The sequence below is a fragment of the Acanthaster planci genome, linkage group LG19, assembly GCF_054643075.1.
Source record: "Acanthaster planci isolate LZ-2023a linkage group LG19, COTS_SCS, whole genome shotgun sequence".
NCBI lineage: Eukaryota > Metazoa > Echinodermata > Asteroidea > Valvatida > Acanthasteridae > Acanthaster > Acanthaster planci.
In genome coordinates this window covers 12,433,890-12,460,905 of record NC_141795.1, presented here as the reverse complement: position 1 = coordinate 12,460,905, position 27,016 = coordinate 12,433,890, and the positions used below count along the sequence as shown (strand labels likewise).

Below are 27,016 nucleotides of genomic sequence, written 5' to 3'. Positions count from 1 at the left end.
AAACTTAATGTTACTGTAGATTGGATTTACCATCATTTGTTGACAAACAGACATTTTATTCTCCGACTGTTAAGGGGTAATTTTTCAATTCAACTTGCTAAGTACTTTTTCTGGCACCCCTGTCTCTCCGTGAGTGTATAAACTTGAAAGGAAAACAACTTTCTGTGCTTAGTAGTATGTTTATTATTTTCATATATGATAAAGGCATTCATAGCAACCAACTCCCTCTCCAAGTGCCTGGTTTGTACACTCACTCAAAAATAATTGAAAAAGCATGGACGGCCCTCGAGAACCACGATCTGATGAAGAAGCCAAACCCAGGATTTTGATGCCAAAATTTGAAATCAATCATCAAAGCTGCTTGAAACTGACGAGGTAGATGTCTAAACAGGTTGGATCATAATGGCTTAGAAATAAGTGAGTGTTTGAGCGAGCGTATGAGCAGAAGGTCCAAAATTTGTTCAACTGAAAGATTGAGTGTTTCCCAGACAATCAGCCTGTGGCTCAGTGGCGTAGCTAGGATTTTACTGGGGGGGGGACAAAGGGGCACATGGGGGCACCAGTTTTCAGTGGTGTTTTTTTTTTTGGGGGGGGGCAAGATTTTGTTAGCCTTGTTCAATATCCATTCCTCAGTTGGGGGGGGGGGCACCTGGGGGAGGGGCACCGGGAATACGTGGCTACGCCACTGCTGTGGCTATAAGCTCCGGGAGGGAAAGGTTACTGGACGTTGAAGCTAACAACTGCACCCTGTTCACGTAACACTGATATACATATATAATCTTTTCAAGGGCTGCCATGTACATGCATTTTAATTATTCATTAAAAACTCTACCCCTTCTGCCCTGAAAAACCAATTAAAAACCGATTACCGATAGTGAGGCCGGTTTGACAACCTTTCAAGTTTCCAAACCCATAATTTAGATACAATAATTAACTTTAAAGATGTGATCAATGACTCATTTCCAAAATGACAATGAAATGCACAACATACACCACAGCGCAGTCTTCCTTTCTGTGGTGAGGAACAGAACCCAACAAACCCTCTCCACAAACTGTCTCTGTCTGACCTTCCGGTCTTCGTCCCAGCAAGGCCAAACCAGATTTCACTATTTGGAAAAGGAAGCAGTCCTTCCTCTAGTATGCAGTGGTAACTGGGCAATCTAGGTGTAAGTCATAATATGCAGAACTATTTGCTCTCAATGGAGTTGAATATACATGTAACCAGAAAATGAATGCGGTTTGTCCAGTCTTGTTTTTTTGTTTTTGTTTTCGAAGAACTGAACATATGCTTCTTTGGTGTCTTCCATCATTGCATTCATGCTGTCTCCACCACATAATGAAGACATGAACCTCCATACTGAATGCAATACTGGGGCACAGCATTTAATAATGATTTTGGATTGTAATGTTAAGATTTGTTCTTGTTTCAATGATTGTTTTCCTCTCACTTCATTTACACATTTTTTTCTGCTTTTGTTCAAAAGGAGTTCTGAAAACAGCACGACACCAAGCGTGATCCTAGTGGACACGATACAAGAGTATATTCACAATTTTCACTCCCACGCCCTTGTGCACCACCTAAGTGCATACGCACTCGATCACTTTACTCATGGAGAACATCATTTATTTTAGCAAAATCCATGCAAATAAAGTACACGGTGATAACCTGATAACTGAAAAATTATTAGACAACCACCGTATTACAGTGTTGTATCACATGTCCATTCACAAGTCCAGTTACAAGTCCATTCACAAGTCCAGTAACAAGTCCCTTCTCAAGTCCAGTCACAAGTCCCCGGCCTTCACATGGCCAGTCATAAGTAACAGGGTGAACAATAACAAAGGTATGCTTTGGTCACAGCTAGCCCATTTGAATAGCTTTTGAATTGGCTTAAGACTGACCGAATGACTTGTGATGGATTTTCAGGGACTTCCACAGACTTGTGATGGACTCGAATATAACACTGCCGTATTACATGAACCCACTTGCACAAAATTTGAAACAAATTTCCCCAAAGTGTTTTTAAAAAAAAGAAAAAAGTACGACCTGATATGAAAGAAATATGACCACGGCCATTCCTGTTTTTAAAACCATTTGTCCAGTTTATCAAAACAAACGAAATAAAGTGCCATGTGTATTAAGACCTGATCAAACGTCGGTAGCATGTTTAAGTTGTGAATTGAATATTTTACAGGAGAATCGTTTATCCGTAATAGTAGTAGTACATGTATTAGTGCATGTTTACGTGCGTTAATGTACATGTACATGTACGTGCACATGTGTACACATAAATCATGGCCGACCATCATTTTGACAGTGCCAAAACTGAAACTGATAAAACTCACAAAGGACAATTCGCAATCGCTTGAACTTAACCCGGTGTTCTTTTTAAAATACTCTTTTAATTTCCAAGATATGCAGCATGTGTGAGAAAATTGGAGAACAATTCAAAAATTTGATTTTTAAAATACCCTTTTACGTTCAAAAATGTAAGGTACAATGCAGACATCTTTCACCCCATTTTCTCTAAAATGACACTTAGAATTAACAAAAAATTAAAAAAAAAGTAAATCACAAAATAAAATTTAAAGCCTGATTATATTTCTCTGGTATAAATTCAGCAAGAATTTTACACAATAAGGAAGATCTCCACAGATGGATTTTGGTATAGGCTGGCTGGCGTCGCAATTTTGTAAAGGGTGCACCCTCGTATTAAAGGCCAGAAATATGCCTGCAGAGCTCATTAATAACAGTTATACACTCAAAATATTCTATTTTGGGGTCCAGAGATCCATGGAACTGGGGAATTGAAGAAATGTGACACTGAACCTCTGGGCCGGACTCAGGACTTCCAATTCTGAGCACTCATGCAATCGGGTCCGAAAGTGGCACTATTTGAGAAATTTTGCAGAGGGATGCATTTTCAAAATGGCTCTTTTCCCGGGCTGTGAAATTTCCTTCATATTAGGAGTGGTCTGCTTTGGGTAAGAATTTCTCAAACATTCATTTGTCAACCCACTAAAAATTGAAAGGAAAATGAAAAAGGACATGTGGAACATCATTTTTCTGTGCAGCCTGAACACCTGTGAGAGTTGTGAGTTTTTTTTAATTATTTGTGAAGTATGGGGATTTATCACTGCTGTCTATGGGAATTATTTTTAGGGGTGCACCCTATAATCACCCCCCCCGCTTCGCCGAATTTTAGCTCATGCGCATAAAGGCCCCAAAGGCAACGACTGCAAGGGTAGCGGGAACCACCGCAGGAGTTTGCGTGCGCATGCGCACGCCGAAAAGAGCCGAATCGTCCAAAAAGGTTCGGAAATTCGGGCTCAAAACCATCAATTTTTTTTAACGCTGAAGTTTTAGTAATTCGGATGCTTTCTCAATGTGGATGTTTTCTCAATTCGGATGCTTTCTCAATTGAGATTTCGGGTAAAAATGCATGCGTCGAATGACAGCTTTACGTTTAGAAAAGTGTTCCAATTTTAAAAAATATATTCGGAGTCAACAATTTTATTCCGATCTTAAAATGTTTGGACTTTAAAAATCGTTCCAATCTTGAGAAAATGTTGGTTTTATAAATTGTGATCCAAATTTTGAAAACATGTCCACTCTTTAAAAATTTATTCCAATCTAGAAAATATGTTCCGTCCATAAAAATGCATCTGCTCTTTAATAATTCATTTAAATCTAAAAAACATGTATTGCATCTTTAAAATTTTGTTCAGGTTTAAAAATGTATTCTAAATTTGAAAAATACGATTCTTTTAAAATGACATTCGTTTTAAAAACCATTCGAGTCTGAAAAAATGTTCGATTTTGAAAAAAGGCATTCCGTTTAGCAAAAACATCTTCCAATCTTTTTGACATGGATTCTGCTTCGTTCCTCAACTCGTGTTAATAAGTGGACACAAGAGGGCGCGAAGCAAGCAACGGCGCGCGCGGGCGTGGGAGACGCTATCTGGGCGCAAGCCGGGTACGGTCATGAATAATACAACAATGACGTTCATGAATAAAACATGTCCTGTACACGACCTACCGTACCTGACTTGGGCCGGCGTTTATGTGTGTATGGAGGTAGGAAAATGTACATGTACTCCACATGCCCCCATTTTTCTCAAATGTAGGCCTACCTGACTTGCACCCATTTGTACTCCACATGCGTCTGAAATTGAGGGCGCATGTGGAGTACAAACATGTGCGAGTCAGGTACATCGAAGAGAAAAAGATAAGTACCAAATTGTGGGCATGTGGTTCAACGGGCGCAAGTCAGGTACATGATGTACAGTACTGTACTAGCACTATGTACATGAACTATACATGTACATGTCCGTCTGAGAACAAAGCATGCCCTGGTGACAGAAAAATATGGAAGGCCTGCGTAGCATGCACCGTGATTAGAATACTGACAAGAATATAATATAAAATCAGAGGCAATTACATGTGTCCGCGCACTGGTTTTATGTTACATGCATATTCTTGTCAATGCCCTGAATGTGACGTCGTACATGACGAATGCTGCAGCATTGGCTCATGCAGCGTCATACTATGTTGTTTTATTCATGTCTGTATTATTCATGACTGTATGTACCCGGCTTGCGCCCATCTCTCCAACGGTGATCCCCAACGGCACACATTGTCGCTGCGCGCCGGCGCTATACTTTCTTTGGTAGAAACGAAGACGTCACAGAAATTCCGACTTGAGTCAAGTCTAACCGCAGTCTGGCCAGCTAGCCGCGGCCAGATACGTACACGTACACATGTACAGTGTACAGTACATGTACATGTATTTAGTACAGGTACATGTACGTACATGTACACTGGTTGCAGGCCAGTACGTGGGTCCAAAATTGCCTGCGCAGACCGAATCACGATCTCTGCTATTAGAGCATTTCGTGGCACATGGACTGGATGGTTTGTTAAAAAGATGGATGAAATCTAGGGGCAGGACTGTGAGCTTGTATTTCTGAAAGTATCGACCAAACGGGGTCCTCCAAATTACTCTGTTTTGCCAAGACTAGAAGGCATCAATTTCCAAAATGGCGATGGGCCTCCTGACTGTTTTGAGGGGTGATTTTCTCTGGAGAGAAATATCTTCAAAAGTCATTGGTTAAGTCACTGAAAATTGAAAGGAAAATGAAAAATGAGGAAGTGAGCTTTAATTTGATATGTGTCTTGATCATCCGTGCAACTTTTGACTATATTTCCTGATTGTTTGAAGTGGGATATTTATCCCTGTTGTCTATGGCAACTTATTTACTGGTCTAGACCCACTATTGACGAGGACCAATCCCCACATACGTGTACTGCATAATTCATGTTCACGGTGAGGTATATTATCATAAGTGCCCCTTTCCGGTTGTGATACTGCCCCCCTTACGACGGTGGAAAGTGACGTCGTGCTTACTCATTTTTCAGTGTCGGTTACAAAAATGTACATGTACAGTAGCTACTGAACGTGTGATTTGCATCGAAGACAGAATCTACCTTGAGGGTGCCGTAGTTGGATTTCCCGGACTTTACCCTAGTAATATTAAAGGTTTGCCTTGCTTTCAATGGTAATAACGTTAAGTAAAGTTAGTAAATAAGTAAGGTTTACAGTCGGAAGTAGGCCCAAGTTTCTTCAGTTCTGACATAGGGCCTAATTCAAAGACTCCTATTTTGGAGTTTGCTTTTCCCTGCCTGCGTTGGCCGGGCCCAGTAAAACAGGGCCATACCGAGGCGGTACGTATTCTCAATCGCGACGAACAAGGATCATGTTTGTGCAAAAGAAATTGCGCCCATGATGATAAGTGGTTGCGCAGAAAATGTTCATTACGCTGACATGAGATTGCGTATACGGATGTGTGACTAAGGATGGATGGGGAGTGAGAGTCCTTGCCACACTAGTTGGGCTAGATTCCAGTGAAATGTGGGTCAATCATTGTCAATTGACCACCGTGTGTGTTGGAGATACAAAATTATTTTCCAAATTTTAGGCCTAAGTGTTTAATTTGGAAGTTACGCCTAGGCCTACGCTACATTCTGCAGGATTGATGAATGTGACAATGTTACGCCCCAACTATCCCTGTGACAGTCCCAACTGCAGTGCTGCTGTTGGACTGGCCCAACTATTGTTGACCAATTTCTGTAGAAAATTTCTCGACCTTATGCATGTTTATGCATCTCACACTTGACACAATTCATCTAAAATATGGCACTTTATATTTGGCGCATGCATCGTTTGAGGTCCTGATTTCGAGGGGCCCTGTTTTCACGTCCTTACCTTCTGCATTACACCGCATGATGTAGACAACTTCGAGTGACGTAATATACCTTCAGACTTGCTAAAGATCTTCTCTTCTCACCGTTGACCATGTTGACTGAGAGATGTTTGATGTTAAGGTTATAGCGGTAAGTTGAATATGTAGAGTGTATGTATTTAGGGCTAGTTTACGAGATACAAAAACGTTCTACATTGTGGGGGCAATTATATTCATTACAGTGTCTTTTAAAGTTTCAGATTACAATGTTTCAAAGTCGTTCGTGCACGACTGAAGTCACGTGGCTCCACTGACAGCAGAGCATGGGGGGAAAGAACGGACGCTTAGAAAAGACATGTTTCTTATCATTTTCTCACAGCCTGGCAAATCATTTTGCCCTCACATTTGGAGGGATGAATTAACATGTTGCAAAGCTTATTTTTTCCCTGATACTTTTCAATCTTTGCATGCATATTAAACATCTAAATTAATACTAATTAATACTATACTAAATTAATTTCTAAAAAAGGTAATTCAATGTAGGTTTCTTTTCTTTCATTCTTTCAACAAATATTAAAATGACAAGGTTTTTTACAATTAAGGCCTACAAAATGAAAAATACACTATTGTGAATATTTGTTTTGAAAAAGAGAGATTATAATAAATATTCATTAGACCGTAGATATTACAACCAACATGTGACATCCGACAGCAAAATACTTTCTTGCAATGTTACTTTCTCATCTTGCAGATCATGTACATAAGCCCAGTGTTGCGGTGTAGGGCAAGTGCCTACAGGAACTGTTCACCATCAATGCTTACAAAAGCATGTTGGTGCGTTGTTGATGTGAATGAATCAAAGAAGCCTCGTGTGATTTCTCCTCCTCAACCTGATCCAAGTCATGCTCCTGCACCAGAACACAATCACTTCAGAGTACCACCACTACCGTCGCCGATGATGATGACAGCAACTCAGAGATTGATGGCAGTGACAAGTGCCGTGTTTTCCACTGATTTCAACCCATTGAACTTGCTAACTCCATCAATTTAACATGGGGCCAGTGTATGTTGGAAAACTGCTTGCACTCGATACACATCAATTCCTGTTGCAGTGCCACCCCTCTCCTGGCAAGGGATACGTTTTGTTATCACACCTTGTCACAGTCTCCCATGCTTCCAACCAACAGAGGAGTAAATCAGTGCAGTTTCCTTCCTTTGTCAGCAGATTTCCCTGGAAAAAATATAAGCCATATTTTCAGTTCAAGCATATTATTATGGTTAATGAAATAATCTCCATATTAAGCACCAGAACATGTTTCAGTTTTAGAAAGAAATGAAAGTGTGTTCAGTTTAAAACATTTGTCAATTTATTACTTTCATGTTTAATGAAAAATAAACATGAGGGCAGTTGGGAAAAACCCATAAAACACAGGCAAACTTTAGAGTCAAAAGCAAAGAGACATCTGCAATAGTTTTATTATTATTTGTAATTTGAAATTTAAAATCATTTCAATATTCTGTGAGGTTTAAAAAAAAGAGAAAAGACGTCTTCCGACAATAAAGGATAAGATTAAGTCGCACAAAACGCAACCGCACGGCTGCTAACATTTATTTTATGCATGGCTTCACTTGGACACCATACATGCACCTCTGTATAACCCTTGAAAATAGGTCACAGTCAGCGATGGGTGGCGCGTTCGTGAGAGTACCGAAGATCACTCTGTTGGGCTGAAGCTGTGAAGGTCATCAAGTGCTGATCGTTGTTTTGATATTGCATGTACATGTAACTATAGGGAAGGTGATTAGGACAGTAGTTGATATCTTGCATTAGTGTTTTTTTTTTTCAAACCAAATAAAAAGCCTTATTCCTTTGGAAACCTATAGTTGGGTTGGGCCCAACTATAGTTGGGTCTGATGCTGTAGTTGGGGCATAACAACAATGACACCTTTCCTGGTTCTGGATCTGTTTATTCTCAGAATCTCATCCTTGCACACTGAATACACATACATTAGTCACAGGTCAGTTATTGTTATTTTTGACAGATGCCAAATATAAAACTTTCAAGCTCAGACGGGGAGATCTTCGAGTTAGATGTGGAGATTGCGAAGCAGTCAGTCACTATCAAGACTATGTTAGAAGGTAAATATTACTTGTAGAATGTTAAGGTTTGGGAAGCTTCACAATTTATAAAATCAGTTCCGGTACCTCACTAACACCCAGTTCCGAGTCGAAACCGAATTTGGCGATTCAAAGAGAAACGCTGAACTTTAAAAGCCCTATTTTTATGTCAGCATGTGTTTACTGTACATGAATTATTGGCAATCAAATGTGTTCGTCAGTGTCAAAATTGCTTGATATTTTTGTAAACTTATCTTCTCTACCTCCGGTAGCAGCTACTGTAGATTCCACTGTTGACATTTAAACTGCACTTGGCACTCAGTGGTACTTGGTGTTGCTTACATGTACTGATGCCGAACCATGCAATGCATGTGCAGCATCGGTTCCAGTCCAAATGCCATTCACATCCATGCAGGATCATGAAACTTATTTGATTTTCTTTCGAGAAACCTTGGTCCGAAGAGAAAGTCCCGTAGTGTCGCCAGTCCGTGGAGGGGCTCATGAATATCGAATGAAAAAGAAGGCGCACTATCTGGGTTGATGTCAAAGGTCAAACAGGCCATGATGCAGCGAAACGTTTCTCTAACGGCACCGCAAGATAATGATGAAAGCTGCAAAATCACTGGACTGTGGACTGTGGTTTTGGGTAATGTACTTGATAAAAATGTGATTGGTCCAGTGATGATGATGATGGTTTGTGGGTGCTTTTTTGCACTCTTTTTTTAAAGCTTGAGTTGTACATTGATTTTGATTGTACTCGCTGTTTTTTGCAGTCGATTTTTTTGACACTAATGATAGAATCGAATGACTTTCGCGACTGCCAACTCAGGGACCTGATTAATTGTGAGAGGTATTTTTTAATTTTGTGATTATGGTTTTAATATGTGTAAATATTACTACCTTTCACCACATCTAAATCTGTGTAAAATAACCTCGGGGATTATCACTCCTTGGTAAATTTTATTGGCTAGGATTTCAACAGGTTGTTCATGTCTGTCATAAATGCTGACATACGAGATTTTACATGTAATTAATTAACTCCAATTAAGTTGAAAGATGGACACAGTCATCATTGTTCCAGACATCGGCCATGACTTCCCTCATTACATCAGACATTGGGAATTAATTCACTGCTGTTCTCTTCAGGAAAAATGAACCCCCAAAGTTGAACATTATCTAATGGTCCATATTTTGAGGAACCTGCCATACATGTATATGCTCTCCAGCACCCCTACTCCCCCAGTCAATGTTGTCATGTCCAGCCGGAGGGCCGACCATTCACACAGACCCAACACTGAAAGGGGGCCCAGGGGTAGGAGGCCCGACGAGAGTTATCCATTGTCTGAAAAATTATGTGTTCAGGTTTTGGTCAATTTTTAAAGAATAAACAAAAATTAGATGCAAGAGTTTCTGCATGTACATGTATGACTGTTGAGTACATGTATGAAAAAAGTAGTTGAAATAACATACTGAAAATGACGAATCCCCTTGTAAATTTTTTGGGCTCCTGTGGCGTTTGATTTTAGAAATAAGTGCGAATTGGAAATTGGGCCAAAATGTCTTTTAAAAAAATTTTCTGAAAACAATTTGTACAACTTCAAGCAGCTCACATTTTACCTTTCAAACAGAACTTGTCTTAAAATGTATGTGTAAACTGTAGCACTGAAGAACAATACATGAAAGGTAGGTTTTCATTTCAAGTGAATCCAGAACTGGGTAATTCTATCGGGGTTGGGGAACAAATTGTGACGTAATAGTTATCAGTGAAATTTCAGAAGTGTTCAGAAAGTTCATTCATCACAGTTTTCAAATTGCAAAAATATATTTTTAAATGCAAAAAAGTTTTGATTGCGTTAACACAATTAGTCAGTGCACCCTGTATTGAGGGCAGTCACATCAAGTGCAGTTATTCAGTTGAACAATTTTTGTGCACATACTAGTATATGCTGCAAAATGATCCCTTTAGGAGACCCCTTTACAAGAATTAAATTTTTTGTGGATAGAGAAAGACTCAAAACAAAAATGAGACAAGACAAACGTATTTGTTACCGGTAGGTTACAATTTGAACAAAAGAGCTACAGGTATTTTTACTTTTGAAAGTTGTTCTACATGTGTGTATTTGTTATATTACAATTTGAACAAAAGTAATATTTTTATTTTTGAATATGTTAGGTTGCAATTTGAACTAAAGTACTATTATTTTTAAAAAGTTGTTCTGTATGTCCATGTTCAAACACAATAATCTCAAAGAATTCAACTGACGATGCCGAGCTGTATTTAATTTACAGACCGTAGTCATCTATCTGCTAAAGGATTTATAATCTCCAAGCACTTAAATCTTTAAGAAAAAAAAAATTTTGATAAACTATTGCAGACATAACATTAATGCCATCCAAATCTCACCACAAAAGCCAAGTGGTCAAAATGAATACAAACACAAGACAATAAAAACTTAGCAATTTTATAATCAACTATTTCATTTAATTTTGAGATGAATTGAAGCAATGTTTTTTCTCTTAAAAGGGGATGGGCCGTGCTGGGAAGATTTCTTGTAAAACATGCATGAACACAAAAACCCAAACATATAGATAACAAAAAAACACATCTGCATAATTTCAAAATGTGCGGAAATATGTTAAAAATTATAGCTTTCACGACCCTATTTCACTCCCCTCTTGGAGCAAAAGCTAAACAACAGCCATCAGGTACAGGAAGTTGTCTGAAGAAATTCCCAAGAATTGTGACGTCATAGGATGGAGTCCTGTATTGCGGGACTGTTTACTGTTACGCAACGACCCGTCGACATGTATGTAGTGTACATGTAGTAACGTTAGCATGTGCAATCATGTCAGACTCAAGCGACGATAATTCCAGCATTGATGCTTTTTCTGATCATGACAGGGATCAGTTGTCATGTTCGTCATATTCATTTGACAAAGAATGTGACATTGAAGGAGAAATATTGCCTTGTCAGTTCTAACTAGAATACACTCAGGAAGAGATTTTGCAACTCAGGGCTGTTGGCCACATGCATGGCAGCGAACCGGAAGATCGACAACCAAAAACTGACTGGTCACGATTTGATTTTTTCCTGTACCATTATAAAAATGTATCTTTCTGAAAAGATGCAATTGTCCTACCATTGGCTGTTCGATAGCTGTATAGTAGAGTTTTTCTCCATGGTTATAGGCTAGCCTACTTGGTCAAAGTTGGTGTTCCATTCCAACAATTTTTTTTCACCATGCACTGCGAGTCACTTGCTTGGCATCGACAGGTATGCGTGATGACTGTGTGGTATTAATTGCGCAGGAAGATAGTTCACGTGCGCCAGTGCAATATAATCCCATTTTACATCGTTTACGCGTAGTACATGTATGGGTGTACATGTGTGTGTCAGTACTGATACGTGTACATACATAAACATGTAACCATGCACATGTTGGGAATTTGAGTCCTCATAAAAATCTGATTGTGTTTTATCCACAAACCTACCTACAATCGACAACAGCCACTGACAACACAGTTTAACGACATTCTTTCAAAAATCAGAATTCACTATAGAAATTATTACACTTGTACGATGCGATGCAAAACAAAATGAATGTGACGCGTCAAGTTGTCCAGTAGCTCTGCCCCCATGTTGAGAGAAGGGCATAGGGAGCAAGACCGAATGTGGTTGACTTGACACAAACGAGTTACGTACCCGACTACACGCCAGAGCAGAGAATATTATTCTTGCGCGGACTTATCAACTGTCTTACCAGAACTACCGGTATGCATTCTTGTCTGGAAAGTCCATCCAATGACGTCACATTTTTGCCAAGATTTGTCTGCTGCCCTCATCAACCAATTTAGATAAGTTTTGGGGAAAATGCCAATTTTGGCTGATTTAATGACATAAAAGAGGGGTTAATCCAACTTACTGTATGTAAGACAGTTGTTTGTCAATTTAACCCTACATGGCCCATCCCCTTAAAAAAGGAATGTCATGGTCCAGAAAATGGGTTCTGATCAAGTCTCTTGCTGAAAATGCTATGTAATTTACAAGTATATGTTCTTATTCTTTGCCAAGCCACAAATACTTTTAATTGCTAATATTTAATGTTACCGCATGTTCAAACAGTGAGTGTACATGTACATGTATTATTGAATTACTATCTCATATTACGTATAAAACGTCCATGGAGTGATCACTTGTGTTTGCCCTTGAGAAAGGTGTTGCAGATGTAACATCGACACCGCACTCATGTAGCGCCTGCCTAGTCCATCTTTGAAAAAAAAAAGATCTTTAACAAATCAACAATGATGTCTTCATACATGTTCATGTACCGGTATGTATGAAAATCCCATGAACATGTACCTTTAGAAGCACAAAATTAAGTTATGCAGTCCACTTGAGGGATGCACTTTCGCATGTTGTTGAGAAAGGTGCTCACGAGCTGAGTCAATTCCATCAGCAGCCTTGGAGGAACACAAAACAGGACCAAACAGTGTGTCATGTGTGTGGGTATCACTGCAACAGAATTACACACAAAATACAGAGTCAACGAGGCATCAGGAAATATTCGTAAAAGGGATAAGATAATGAAAAGTAAAACATAGAAACAATTTCGAGATGGCTGCCATTTTTTTTTTTTTTAAATTTCTAACAACGGTTGGTTTTTATGCTGTTTAAAGACACACAAAAACGAAACAGACAAGCTGGACAAGTGTATACCACATACAGTACCTGCTTTTACAGTGAATTTGTCTCGCAAAATTTTTATAAGAAATAAAAAACTGAGCTAGCATTTTTGTCCATGTGGCCTGTATACCGATACCACTTTGTAGTTTTTTCACTAATTTATTTGTTTACATGCAGTTGGCCTATCGGTAGGGTCAACATGAAGATGTGGAAAGAAGTTTCAATTTGCTAATATTTATTAAGTTTAGTTTCTGACGGATCAGTCTGCATTTTGCTTTTTTTTCAAAAAATGTAGGTCGTAATGAATAAAAAATCTGTGTGGCTGCCAATACTATAATATCAAAAAGACAATTCATGTTTGCTTTTCCAAGTGGTCAATAGAATGTTCTTTTGCAAGCACTGATAAGGCCAAAAGAAAATACTGCTTCTGCTTCTGATTTCCTGACTGACTCTAATTTTACGGCACCAACCCTAAACTTGTTATCGGCAAGTTTAAGCTTCTTATTCTTCAGAAAATGTCTAGAAAAAAAAATTTTCTTCCAGCTAGATTTCCGTTTCGAACTTTTACAATTTTGAACAGTTTTTCAAAAATCACTAGAGCCAGAAACTTTACCCCAAAATACAGGGTGATAGGTTATTCTGTATGTGTGATACCAAATACTTCTTATTACTTAACAGTCCTACGGTATAAACTTTTGCGTCTAATGTACCAGTATGTTTAATCAAAATGACTTTCAGAGTTTTCTTTTTTTTATAACAACAGTTTTTTTGGCCAATTTAGTTTTTGGCCAAAAACTAAATGCATGTTTTTTCTTAGTTGTGGATTACACCATAAGTGCACGCATGTACGTTGTAAACTCAACTACAGGGGCATAATAGAAATGTACATGCATAGGATGTAAGGGGTTCATCAACTGTGCAGCGCAGTTGACAGTTGCTGATTGCTAGTCAAAATTTACATACATGTAAGTTTCACTATTTAGTTACTGAAATTGTTATTTATGAACTAACTTTCTGGAAATCAAGAAAGTCTTAATTAGAAAATCAGCTTACGACACCGACGTAAAGATAATGGCATCATGGAATTCTAATCAGTTCAGTCTCTGCTCATTCATGTCAGATTTGTTTGAATGTGTGTCATTCAGTGTGTTTGGAATCCTCATGAGCCATAATTGAGATTCAGCCCTAGGTTATGACATTTTACATACATGTACATATTGCAGCTAACGAAGGTAGGTTTTGCTCAATGTATGCAGTCTTCTGCCTGCAGCCTGTGCGGATTACCAATACATGTACATATTCATTATTTCCTAGATCATTACATGTACTTCCATTCAAATTCTTGATCACCAGTAGTGGCCCTCACTCCCCGACTCCCGCGGAGGTGGCGGCCATGTTCTTCCTGTCTTCGTGTTTTGGTCTGGCTCTGAAATTTTTGAGATTTTTTTCTTGGCTACATGTACAGTACTTTGTGTTTTGGTGTCAATTCTCGATCACCTCGTTTGTTTGTTCTCTCTTGTTGTGAACGGTAATACTATTCCTTTTTCCGTTGTATATACATGTATATATATATTTTGTCGTTCCTTTCTCAGTCTTGTGCAGGTTGGCAGACTGACCTGTTTATTGACCTAGTTCTTGTATCTGTGTTTTTGTAAGTTCTCGCCTGGAGGTGGTCTTTGCTTTCTTCTGTGTATATTTGTATATATTGCTTATCTGAAAATACTTTCTATTTAGCTTTGCCCCACTTTGGCATTTCTTGTTTATATCTTATCAAAATACTTTTGAGAGTGGTTGTCTCGTTATTGTGTTCTGTATTTCGCCAGAAATTTTGGCGTTCCCTATTTTATTCTTTCGTTAGTGCTTCTTCCATTCTGTGTATTAAATTCAAGTTCTAGAGGGAGCTATTGAGAGTTCGCTCTCTGCTTCGAGTAGTACTTGTGTTCGCGGGCCAGGGATCGCTTGGTTAGTAAGGACAGTGGTGTGGTGGTTTTGGTCCTTGCTAACCTACGGAATAGCACATTGCGTAGGTTTACTATTCCCTCACTTTTGATCGGTCCGTGTACGACCGAGCATTTGCTACAGTACTGTACTGTCGAACATGTGAGTTCGCTCTTGGAGTACCTTCTCAATTTGCAGCAGGCTAACGGCTGGCCCCCCGGCATGGGGTGATACATCTGTTCATTCAGCTGCACTTTAGCCCATCAACACCCCTTCCCCCATTGGCCCTCTGGGGCATGGCAGAGTCTGCCCAGGGGAGCTCTATAGGGTGATTCATAGTCGTGCAGTAGCATTTCTACTGGCACGGCTCGGCTTACCGTCCAGTCCGGTAATACCACTTGGGAAGTCTTAGCATCATTAGATGCTCCTTGCAGGCCGTCTTCAATCATCCAGCAACCTTTGACCCATCTATGCCCCTCTACTGGCCATCTGAGATGTAAGCGAGTCCGCCAAATGGGTAGCACGGGCGACTCGCTTTGGCTTGCCTTTCAGTCCAGCAACGCCTTACTGCAGTGTCTCGTGAGCAGTCGAGGCATTCGTTGGTTGTCCCTGCCACTGTATTGCTTGCTTATTGTATTGCCAACTGGTCTCTCTACCCTGGCCCAACAGTTGGGAGTGTGTCCAAACCCACCCACAGCTGGAGTGTGCTTCTGGTCCGGTTCACCTACGCCAGCTCAGTTGGGAAGTTACGGCACATAGTGTTCGTTGGGCTTTGGTCCAGACCACTCCTCCTGATAGTCACAGTTTTGGTGGTCACGTAGCTTGTGTAGTAGTTGTTAGGCAAGCCCCTTTCGGTAAACGATCTTTTGCTGTCCAAGTCTCCCTGACATCTTCTACAGTGATACAAGTCCTTGGACTGCCCACCCTGTCATTGACTGGAGGGGGGCATCCCTTGTTGAAGCGTCGTCTTCCCAGAGTTTCCCTTTGATCGTTCTTGTATAGATGCTATGGACAGACTGGTGAAGGCCAAGCGGTGGACTTCAGGCTTCTACCCATGCCGGTTTTTTAAGTTGGCAATGGGTGATTTAGATCAGTATCTCTCGGTACCTGACTCCCCAACTTGGCCAGAGATGAGATTTTTCCGAACAGGGGCAAGTCTACCCATGTTTTTCAAGATTCAAAAATCTTCAGCAAAAAGTCTGCTCTGAAGGATGTTGATTTAGCTGCTCGCTTGGGCATTTGCTGCATGTCTTTCCTCCTCCTTACCGAGTTCTTGTCCTGGGCTTGCAACATTGCAAGGAGGGCTCTGATATTTCATCCAAGATTGTGGTCATGGCCTTTCACTACCTCGACGATTCCTTGTTTACAGGGTTTGAGCAGTTGCCAGGGTATCTCTTCGTGCTACAGCTTCCCACAAGGAATCAGCTATTCTGGCTATGAGTATTCCCCACGAGTCAATTAATTCTGCCCTCAAGAGTCTTCCCCTCTTTGATAAAGATATCTTTGTGGGCCAATTTACTTCTCTTCTCGAAAGTGAGGTATATATGCCCTGTCCGGATGCTTAAATGGTACCTCCACTGGACTAACGACATCTGAGGGCAAGTGACTCAATTGCTCATCACATCTACATGTACCAAGCCTCACCGTCCAGCCTCCAGAGACACTATTGCCGGGTGGGTAGTTTCGGCTATTAAATCTGCTAATTCAGACTGGCCTACTAGTCCTGATGATCAGTGCCGACGCCATATACATGCTCATGATATTCGGGCCGTTTGGTCCTGGGCTTATTTTAAAGGCATCCCAATTCAGACATTTGTAAAGCTGCATGTTGGAAATTCCCCTGAACATCTCTTGTTATCTCAGTGATGTTTTGCAGGGGGATCATTCTCATGGACTGGCCGTGCTGGCCATCTTCAAGACGGGATATCAGTAGCTAGTAGTAGGTTTGGTGCTGCTTTGCATATGTACATGTATTGGTAATCTGCGTGGGTTGCAGGCAGTAGACTCCCTCCCACCAAGAGTGGGACGAGTCTACTACTACATACCTATGAGATTACCAGTCTCCCTCCCTCCTCCCCACACAGCGCAAAGTGCGCTGAGGCCATGTGAGGAGGACTCAAAAAAGAGCAAGAACATGGCGGCCGCCTTGTGGGAGTTGGGAAAATGAGGGTGCACTACTGGTGATCGAGAATTTAGCGAATGGAAGTAATGGACTAGGAAATAAATGCATGTATATTGGTAATCTGGTAGGTATGTCCCACTCTATATGTACATGTGGGTGGGGGGAGAAATCAGTGAATTTTTTGGGGAAAACGACAAAGTTTATTCAGTTTTTCAGGTTGAGAAAAAATTTTCTAGTATCAAACATACTGCCAATACATGTATTCTGATAAAATTTTTTCAAAAAATAGGAATTTCTTTTTTTTTTCAAAAAGATGACATTGTACCGTTTAACTAGCTTTAGTGTTTATAATGAAATGTACATTTGATTAAATTTTAATTGAAAATTGTGAAGTAGAAAGTTATTATTTCATGATTATGAAAGCTATCATGTATAATGAGGGATTAACCATGACCATGTTTCATGAACATTTCATGAAATTTAAACCATATCTTATTTGTCAGGGTTAAAATAATAACAAATGTATTTGCTTGGCAGCACTCCAGACTTTATTTTCTTTCCTTTTATAGATCTTGGAGTGGATGAAGATGATGATGAGGCCATCCCTCTCCCTAATGTCAACTCAGCTATCTTGAGGAAAGTCATCAAGTGGTGCACCTACCACAAAGATGATCCCCCACCACCAGAGGACGATGAGAACAGGGAGAAGAGAACAGATGATCTGTGTGGTTATGACCTGGATTTCCTGAAGGTGGACCAGGGCACACTGTTTGAACTAATCCTGGTGAGTTACATGTACTCGTGAGCGACTGTTACCTGTCAAAACTCTAAATGGAGATTTCAGTATTTACGTTGTACCAGACCCTAATTCTTGGCACTTGTCAACTCCACTTCTGGGACTCCCTTACCTTTCACGTCTTTGCATATTTGCATATTTCTCTAGCCTGAGGTTCCTAACATGCCTAATGCTAGTGTTTTATACCACTGTAAATAGCACCCTTAGCTCTCACATCAGTCTGGTACTCTTATTTCTCTAATGCTTGCATGGGTGACATGCAAAATTTTCACGTTTCTGAGGACATGTACCGGTACATACATAAATATACTCTTAGCAGTGGAGGTTCCTTAGTTGGAACTGAACTTTCATGATTCATGAATGACTAGACAATGCATGCGTCACGGTTGCATTGTTACAGAGATGTTATTTCTGTGTTTTTTTCCCTGGAATTCCGTTTTTTGGGGCCTCAAAAGTTGACTCTCGTGAATCGTGCAAATCCGTTGAGAAACTGGGGGTACAATATGCTAATTAAATATTCATATCGCATTCGCATGTATGCCAAAATGAACAGAAGAGTCAACTCACTTGTTTATTCTGTCTTCTCGAGAATCAGACACTTTGGACTATTTTTCTAATGGCATTTCACCGCGTATGTCTGCATTATATTTACAATATACTTTTATACATGTACTTTTTGCATTCCTCACATGTCCTCTTGCTTGAGAATGAGGTTTTTCAAGACTGGTATTTCTTATGCATTTTATATGAGTAAAATTTGAAATCTGGGGCTCGTATCCAGCCCAGCTGCATCGTACATGTATGTACGCGCACCGCTGTGTAAACAGTAGGCACGTGATTTGACTGATTTGACACGATTCGACACACATGAAAACGATGGCAAGGAAAACGAATGCATAAACAATCTTCATCAAATACCCCACATGGTCAATGGAAAGAAAATTTTAAAAGGTTTTGGAAATGACAGCCTTCTAAAGTTCCCTTCAGTTAACCAATGTTTCACATTCCCCTTTCAAAATAAACTCGCGCAACCCTGTCGCACATTAAAAATGAAAGTTACTGTTCCATAAATTAAAAGAACATTTCTGCAAAATAGATTAGATTAGATAAGATAGAAATAGATTCCCACCAATTAAAAACTAACGGAAATTCCCCAATTTCAGCGCCCTCTTACGTCCAGTCCTTACACACATGAACTGGTTCTCAAGTTTAAGAAACCTTTACTTACGTGCAACATTGGGCACCAGTTTCCAGGTCGTGCTTTGCCATGCCGCACAGTGTGGCTGGCCGGCCACTCACACCACTGTAACAACGTTAACCAAGCACCCTGCTTTTGCATTTGTAAGCCTGAGTAAAAGGGTCGGCGTTGATTGTGTGTTCTTTCCAACTCTACTTTCCTAGACTTCTTTGATTTGTTGATCATTAACATTGTGAAAATCTCAACCCATCTGCCAACTACATGTATATGTCATCTGCAAGAGATATAGGCCTTCATAGGATATTAAATGTGAGGTTTCCAGGCCCATTGTCATTGCCACACAGATCCATTGTACTGACGTCTGGAGGGCATCAAGTGTGACTGTTTCTTTGAGCTATTGTTATGCAGTTTCGGGCATTATCCCACTTTCTGAACGAGGCCCGTGTGAATTCAGGAGTACAGGGAATAAGAACAGTTGGCCCGTTCCTCCTGTGCGCCCATGTCAGAACGGAAAAATACTTTTCATCTTTGGCCTTCAGTAATGACAGGTTTTTAAGGGATTCAAGTCTTCCTTTCGTCTGTGGAAGTAGAAATTAGTAAATATGGAAACATATGACATGATTTAATATTATAAGTGCTGGTAGATGGGAAAATATGCCTTCCCCTTCAGATAAATTTCTGTGACATACATGTAGATGTTGGTCCACCACATACTGTTTGCATATTTTCTGTTAACATTGTTGTGTTGAGCAACTCCATGAATATTGGTCCACATCAGCCAAATTTGCAGTGCAAGGGTGCTGTTTAGAATTCAGTGGGTGTTCATGTACGTATGAGGACCTTCAAAGGTAATACTGGCTTTCATCCACTGGGATACAAAATTCAGTCTTCAAACTTTTTTATTACCACCGCAGATCAAAAGTGTTAAAGTTGTCTTTGGTTATAATCTTGGATTTTTATCTTTTAGGCAGCAAATTACCTAGATATCAAAGGACTTTTGGATTCCACCTGCAAGACTGTAGCCAACATGATCAAGGGCAAAACCCCTGAAGAGATCAGGAAGACATTCAACATCAAGAATGACTTCAGTCCAGCTGAGGAAGAACAGGTAAGGAATAGGTCGGAGAATACAAGAAGCGAAGCAATAGCTTGAATAATATAAAGAAAGAAAGCAATTACAGTGATTTGCAAAAGTTTAAGATCACTTGGAATTTTATTGGTACATGTATTTCCGTCACTGGGCCAGCATTACTTGTCTCATTGAATGATTATTTAACATGTTTTTATAGTGGTGCATAACATCGGTGTAGTGCTATATACCCGTTTGAATGAAATTTTTTGCAAAGGCAGGTCTTGTATGACATTTTGTCTGTAAGGCAGCATGGGTAAAAAAGCCAGTCTAAGTCATCAGAAGTAAAGGAGAGCACACTAACTATTAGACTGTTAACATTTCAAATCATGGAAATGTAGTCAAATAGCTGTTAAACCAAGATACTAAGGTTACACATTGAAAATAAACATAAGTCGCCATGTTTGATTGGTTTAAGTTTAGTTTCTCTTCAGGTTAATGCATTTTGTATGGGTGGTCCTAGACTTTTTCAAATGACTGTAGTTAATATTTTTAGGTATCTGACCAGTACATTTTTACTTTATGTCCTCATGATTGTTACCAAACTTGTGCCGATATTGAGATTGAAAATGGAGATATTCCCTATACTACTATTTTTGTCAAACTATGACCAGCTGTTTGTAACTTCAGATTTTTTTGCCCCAGATGGTAAACTGTATGTTCCATAGTTTGCGTGAAAATCATGAACAATTAAATTATTTATATACCACATAAAAACATGTTTAATGATGATGTTTGAGGAAAACTTGCACAGTAGGGATAGCCTAAAATCCACATTGTGTTCGACTCAGCTTGCAGGCCAACTGCCGTAAGCCAGTAAGGTTGCATGTGCATTGAAGCGAGTAACTTTCGATAACTCGAACGTCGGATAACTCGAACTTTTCGTCCATTCCCCTGAGCTTCGACTTAACGAGATCTTACTGTAAGTGAATCACCTGCACTCGTAAGCAGGAAGTTGTGGGTTCGAGTCCCACCTGAGTACGCTTGTGGTTTTTCACCAGCCTTCGGGGGCAGACACTGAGTATACAGTGTTATAATACATGTCAGGCAGGGCAAAAATCCAAAATTAATTAACATCTCCCCAGTACAAATCCATTCTTGGAAATACATGTTGGAAATGTCGGCTATAGCCCAAGCACCAGCGCTGCCTCAGGCCTGCATATGTACATTAGTGCATATAGGCCTACTCAAAGTCAACCTATGGTAAAACATGACTTGTACACAATTTTGAAAGGAATGCACACATTGCTATGAAACATGGCTGCATTTGCAGGTATGTGATTATGTACATGTATGCCTTCGTATCTAACACTCACCCTGACCAACACGACTTTTGCTCCAGCTGCAGCAAAGCGAGCAATTCCTGTAATGTTTAGGAAACTGGCACTAAATAAAAGTGCGGTTGACTGCGAAAAGTTGACTCAGACATGAAAAAGTCGCATACGCCCATGCTTCAGTGCTAGCTACTAGGAGACCTGTTACCTACCGGTATCCTGACCTTATTTTTGGAGTGATGATGTGCATGAGATATGCCAGATGTGCAACTTAAATGTACATAATGTACATGTACATGTATACACCACACAACTACATGTATGTAAATGTATGCTTAACATTAAACTCCTGTACTGTGACAGTAACACAAATTCTGATTTGAAAATAACATTTTTCTTGTTTCTGCAACACATTTCAAGTACATGTATATCTCTTAGAACTTGGTGAGGAACTGTTTTAATTCATCATCATAGCTTTTGTGCATTTGTACACCAAATCTACGCAATAACCAAAGCCAATAGACTATTTCAATGAGCAAAAGCCACAAACTGAACAAGTCAAGCAAAGGGGAGGGGGTATAGTGGACCCCCTGCTTACCTCCCTCCCCCAACTTCCGCCGTTGGTGATTCAGGCAGCCAGAGAGTTTACCCTTTTTAATTGAAGTTCTCTACATTGCATCAAATTTACAAACACACGTACATATATATCTGTATCAGAGCACATAGCGGAGTTGAATGGGTCATATTCAGATTAATATCATGACTGGTTAAATGTTTGGCATGTTATGTAAACTCAAGTTCTTTTCTTCTTTGCTCATGTGCAGTCTTAAAAGTATGTTAAACTTCAATCTTTGGTCAGTGGTAATCATTGTCATTGTTGTCTTTTTTACCTATTCTTGCAGGTTAGGAAGGAGAACAGCTGGTGTGAAGAGAAATAGATGCCCTTTCTACAGATCAGCACATAGGTCACCCTTACCATTTCTTACCTAAATACATGTACTTCACAAATTCGCAACATGCAGGTACATCTTAAATTGAGGCTCACTTGTAACAGTGCATCTTGGATTATTGCCTCAGACATATATCTCAGCTATGCCTTTGAGACAGATGGTTTCTTTTGTACTGCTGCCAGATCTTTACTGTATATACATGTACATGTCATGGAAGACGAGAACTAACACACAAATCCGGGATTGGTACATTCTGTGAAAACTGTGCAATGAACAATTGAAGTTTCACAAACTAACATAAAAGTAAGGGGGTATGTGCACACACTTGGCGCACTGACCGGTGATTTCTATAGATCTGGGTTTTTACAAACGTTTGACATGAATTACTCATTCATATACTTGTGGATTATAGCGGCATTGAAGTAAAATAGTTCTTACTTAGGAAATAAATTAACAGGTTTCTTTTCATGAAAACAAATATGTGCTAAGACTTGTCTTAGTTTGTGAGAACGCAAATTACGGCAACTGTCAATTCTCAGCGCAAGACATATAAAGAAATGAAAATTACAGGGACAGTAAATTCTCTGCCCAAAACGACCCTTTGTTTGTGGTGACAGTGACGATGTGTGCACATTGTACCTGGAAGGGCCCCCTTCCCCTGAATGATTATTAATCGTACCTAAAATGTAGTTAGTGTATGCTTAACTTTGTTAATACATGTTCGGCAGTCGTCAAGAGTTGACAGTTGTTGAATGGTTGATTGTATGATGAGGATAAAACTGAACCTTTAGCCATAAACAGCTGTTTGGAAATTATACAGTAGCTGACACCTTAAAGGGAAATAACTCACAATTACATGTTAAAATGAAGAAACCAGGACTTGGATTTAGTAGTTTGCTAGTGTACATATGCTCATGTCTTGGATGGGTAAAACTTCTCATGAAATTGACATTGCTCCTTTTCAAAAATTATCTTTTGAATCATCCTGTTTTGCATCATTTTCATGAATATAAATACTGTACTCTGGGAAAGGGGGGCTGGCTGCCATGCAAGCTTTGAAAAAATTATAAGCATGACGATTGTACCTAGCATCAAAATCATTTATTTCACCATGTCAGTTCGCATGCTGCAGGAGGTGAAATGTCGGGAAAAAAGATTTCTATATGCACTCTTGTGAAAATGATGGGAAAAAAACGTATTTCTCCTTACCCCTCCTGAAAGAAAGACAGACCAAAATTCGACCAGGCTGAAAATTTCGAGCCAGCAGTAGGAAAATCAAGTTTTATTGCCAGCAACTGCAATATTTCTGCAGACAGAATGTTTACTCGGGGTCACTGAAAAGTAACAGTGGGGTAGTGGAATTTTTAACCATCAAAATTACCTACATGTACTTCAGCTTGGGTTTGGGGTACTTCATCACAAGTAAAACCCCATTTGATGATGGATTTGTCTTTATGGCCTTTGAGAATTGTTCCTCTTAGTTGAACAATATTTTAATTGCTGAAAGTGTTGTTTGGGCTTGTTGTTTGATAGATGAATTACTTTATGAATACATGTATGTACCGGTAGCTTGTTGGCTTGTTGTACATGTTAGAAGAAAGAGTGTTGAAATCCAGTGCCAAGAAGTGTGGTTTTAAAGATTTCTCAATGATGACTGTAGAAAAAAACAATGTGAAGGGAATTTTTCGTTTGTAAAATATTGTTGGCTGTTGTGCACCGTTTTATGGGAGCATGATGAGTGTACCTGCAGTCCCAATTATGAAATATAGGCAGATATAAAAAGTGAGAAATGTGCATGTTTGTTATGACACAGAGTTTGTAACATGCAGATGGAACGAAGACTGGGTGTAGACACATACAGTTATCATTGTATACCAGGAAGGCCTGTGCAATGGGCTAATCCTACATCATGTCGGACGTTTTGGTTCTCAACAAAATACATGTACCTGACAGTACCTGTCTGTTGGTTTTTCTGTACAATAGCTGTACAACAACTGCCCACTGCTGGGGTTTTCATAAGTGTGAAGTGACTACTTGCTAAGATGTACCATGCTGCTTAAAATGTTCCCTGGGCAACATTGAATAAAAGACACGTACATGTACCTTCCACTGCGCCAGAGAATTTTAAATTACGAATGGAAAAGTCACGACTTTTCCAAAACACTTCAGATATCATTCAGACTTAGGTTCTATTAAGTCAAAGATTTGAAGTAAAGTTAATTCATTTTTCCCTTTTATTTCAAAACTGCTTTTCCTTAACAGTTACACCATAGACGAATATCTCTTTGTACTGTTAACAATGCTAAAGTTGTCAGGTGTTCCCTGCTTTGCTGATGTGTTCATGTAACTTTCAATTATAGACCTCTTCAGTATAAATAGACATCTAGCGGCCACAAATTGTGAAATTTGTTTCCTATGTAGTTATTTATTCATATCTGTTCATCCAACAGCACATTAAATGCCATTTCAAAGATGATTAATAGTGACAATAAAGCCAATAAAGAAATGTTCAGTTTTTAGGGGTTGGAGAGAATCTGGATGAATATTTCATGAAAACATCCATGGAAATGGGTTGGACTGAAAACAGAACAGTCAAGGTGCCCACCCTAAGTGAGATTCAATCCTTGGTTTACAGAGAGGGAAGGTGAGGAAAGAGCCACCTGCTATACTGACTCGCCAAGGAAACTAAATATTCAGTAAATGCCCTTTAGAAAAGCTTTATAATATCTTGGGACATGTATACGTGTTTAAAAAGAAATGTACACGTATTTAGAAATTTGGATTATGACCCATTGGTGCAATTTACATGATAAAAATCCATTTACAGCCTTTACGGGTATTGCCACATGTATTTACCATGAGTATAACCAATGTGTTTTTCAAACAGCATGTAAAAACCCAATTTGTAAAATACTCTAATGTTCTGTTTGTGGAGATGGTAAAACAGCCGGTACATGGAGATGTTCAGTTGTTGATATAGGGACAGAGTTTCTGTTGGTGGGAAGATCGCTTGACAGCAGTAGTCTAGATTTTGCATCGTTCAGTGGATTTATTTATTTACATTTAACACCAGTGTCACAATAATCGTTAGTACATGAATTGTTTACTGTGGTTTCCCAGTTTGGCCGCAAAGTTGATTTTAATAAAAGTTGTTTGAAGAAATTGTCTTAAAGAGCACCTCTAAGGAAAACATGTTTTCTCTGACTTTATCTGTTCAAATAAATATGGAAGCAAACATATCGAATGCAGTGTCATTTGTCTTCAGAGCTACAATGGCTGCATGCATTATTTGGCATTCGCAGGGTTTATCCACAATTAACACAGTGCAGGGTTCACCTCATTTTCTCAGAATGACGTAATCTACATTCAGAATTTGCATCTAGGCATGAACAGAAAAATTCCTTTTTAAGCTTGTTTAGCTCTGAAGACAACCCTGCGTTTGATATGTACATATATGCTTCCATATTTATTTGAACAGATAAAATCAGAGCAAACATGTTTTCCTTAGAGGTGCTCTTTCAAACCTGCTTTGAAAGGTGGAATTCATGCTGCAGATCTGGACAGCTAGGTACAGAAAGAAAACAAAAGGAACATTCATTGTACAGGGGCCTTATCAATGGCATGAGTTACTGTGTGTGTTGCAGATGGTTAGCAGGTTGCAGTTTGTCAGTGTTTTGGGAATTGTTTCCAATGGTTTCTGTATTGTTTGCATTGGCCAGTCTGGTAGACTTGTCTAGATAGCTGTTGTACATAATCATTTCTTTTCTGTTCATGCATTGCGGGAATACATGAAATATACTTCAAGCATTCACAGACAACAGGTGGAAAGATTTTCCTGTGTCCCCTCCCTCCAAACTTGAAACCCTTTCTTGTTTCAAATAAAAATGTTATCATGAGCTCATTGTTGGTCCATTGCCCGATGAACCAATAATGCATGATGTATGCTCCACATTTCACCCTCTTTCTCTCTTCTGCCACTATGTGTGAATAAATTAGTGACACAAGCTGCTTTGAGAATACCTTCAGTCTGACTATGGTTGGAGTTGTTTGTTCTTCAGAACGTCTTCAGGTCTTCAGAACGTTGATCACACAAAGTGACTCATGATGTAAGACAGACGTTAGTACTAGGCTTCCCAATTTCACTTGTTTTAGTAATAGACAGAGGGCTGGAGAGGGCTCAATGAATATTTTGGGAACACGTCTCTGCATGGTTTCAAAGTATTATCGACCCAAATCACAGAAGACTCAGTCTTATGTTTCGTCGAATAAGACAGGCTCGTTTGACCATGCCCAATGAGGTCAGTTTTTCATTCAACAGAATTTTGAGAACATGAATGAAATAAACTGCATTTGACAGTTTGAAACATGTATATCACTGAAAAAGAAATGGTCTTTAAGTATTGTAAGTAAATTGGCGACACTGTCTTCCAACTCTTCATCATCCTCTCTTTCCGATTCGGATAACAAATCATCTTCGAAACCTTCGTTTCACCCTGCATAGATTAAGTTCCACAATTTGCTATTTCTGATTCTTCAAATCTACGCTATTTAAAATCAGGCTC

The 27,016-nt window shown here is 39.4% G+C and overlaps 1 protein-coding gene across 5 annotated transcripts; it reads left to right on the top strand.

The window, feature by feature from the left end:
- The first annotated feature begins 4,059 nt into the window (after positions 1 to 4,059).
- On the top strand, positions 4,060 to 26,479 carry skp1 (S-phase kinase associated protein 1). 5 transcript variants are annotated; one of them, XM_022237356.2, is made up of 5 exons: positions 4,060 to 4,078; positions 8,287 to 8,383; positions 17,677 to 17,891; positions 20,069 to 20,209; positions 22,407 to 26,479. In XM_022237356.2, the coding sequence occupies exons 1-5, from the start codon at positions 4,073 to 4,075 to the stop codon at positions 22,440 to 22,442; spliced, it is 495 nt and encodes a 164-aa protein (XP_022093048.1). In that variant the 5' UTR covers positions 4,060 to 4,072; the 3' UTR covers positions 22,443 to 26,479. The 5 variants fall into 5 exon arrangements, with proteins under 5 accessions (XP_022093048.1, XP_022093290.1, XP_022093216.1 ...); XM_022237598.2 differs by lacking the exon at positions 4,060 to 4,078 and adding an exon at positions 5,381 to 5,528; XM_022237524.2 differs by lacking the exon at positions 4,060 to 4,078 and adding an exon at positions 5,381 to 5,540.
- Positions 26,480 to 27,016: the final 537 nt, after the last annotated feature.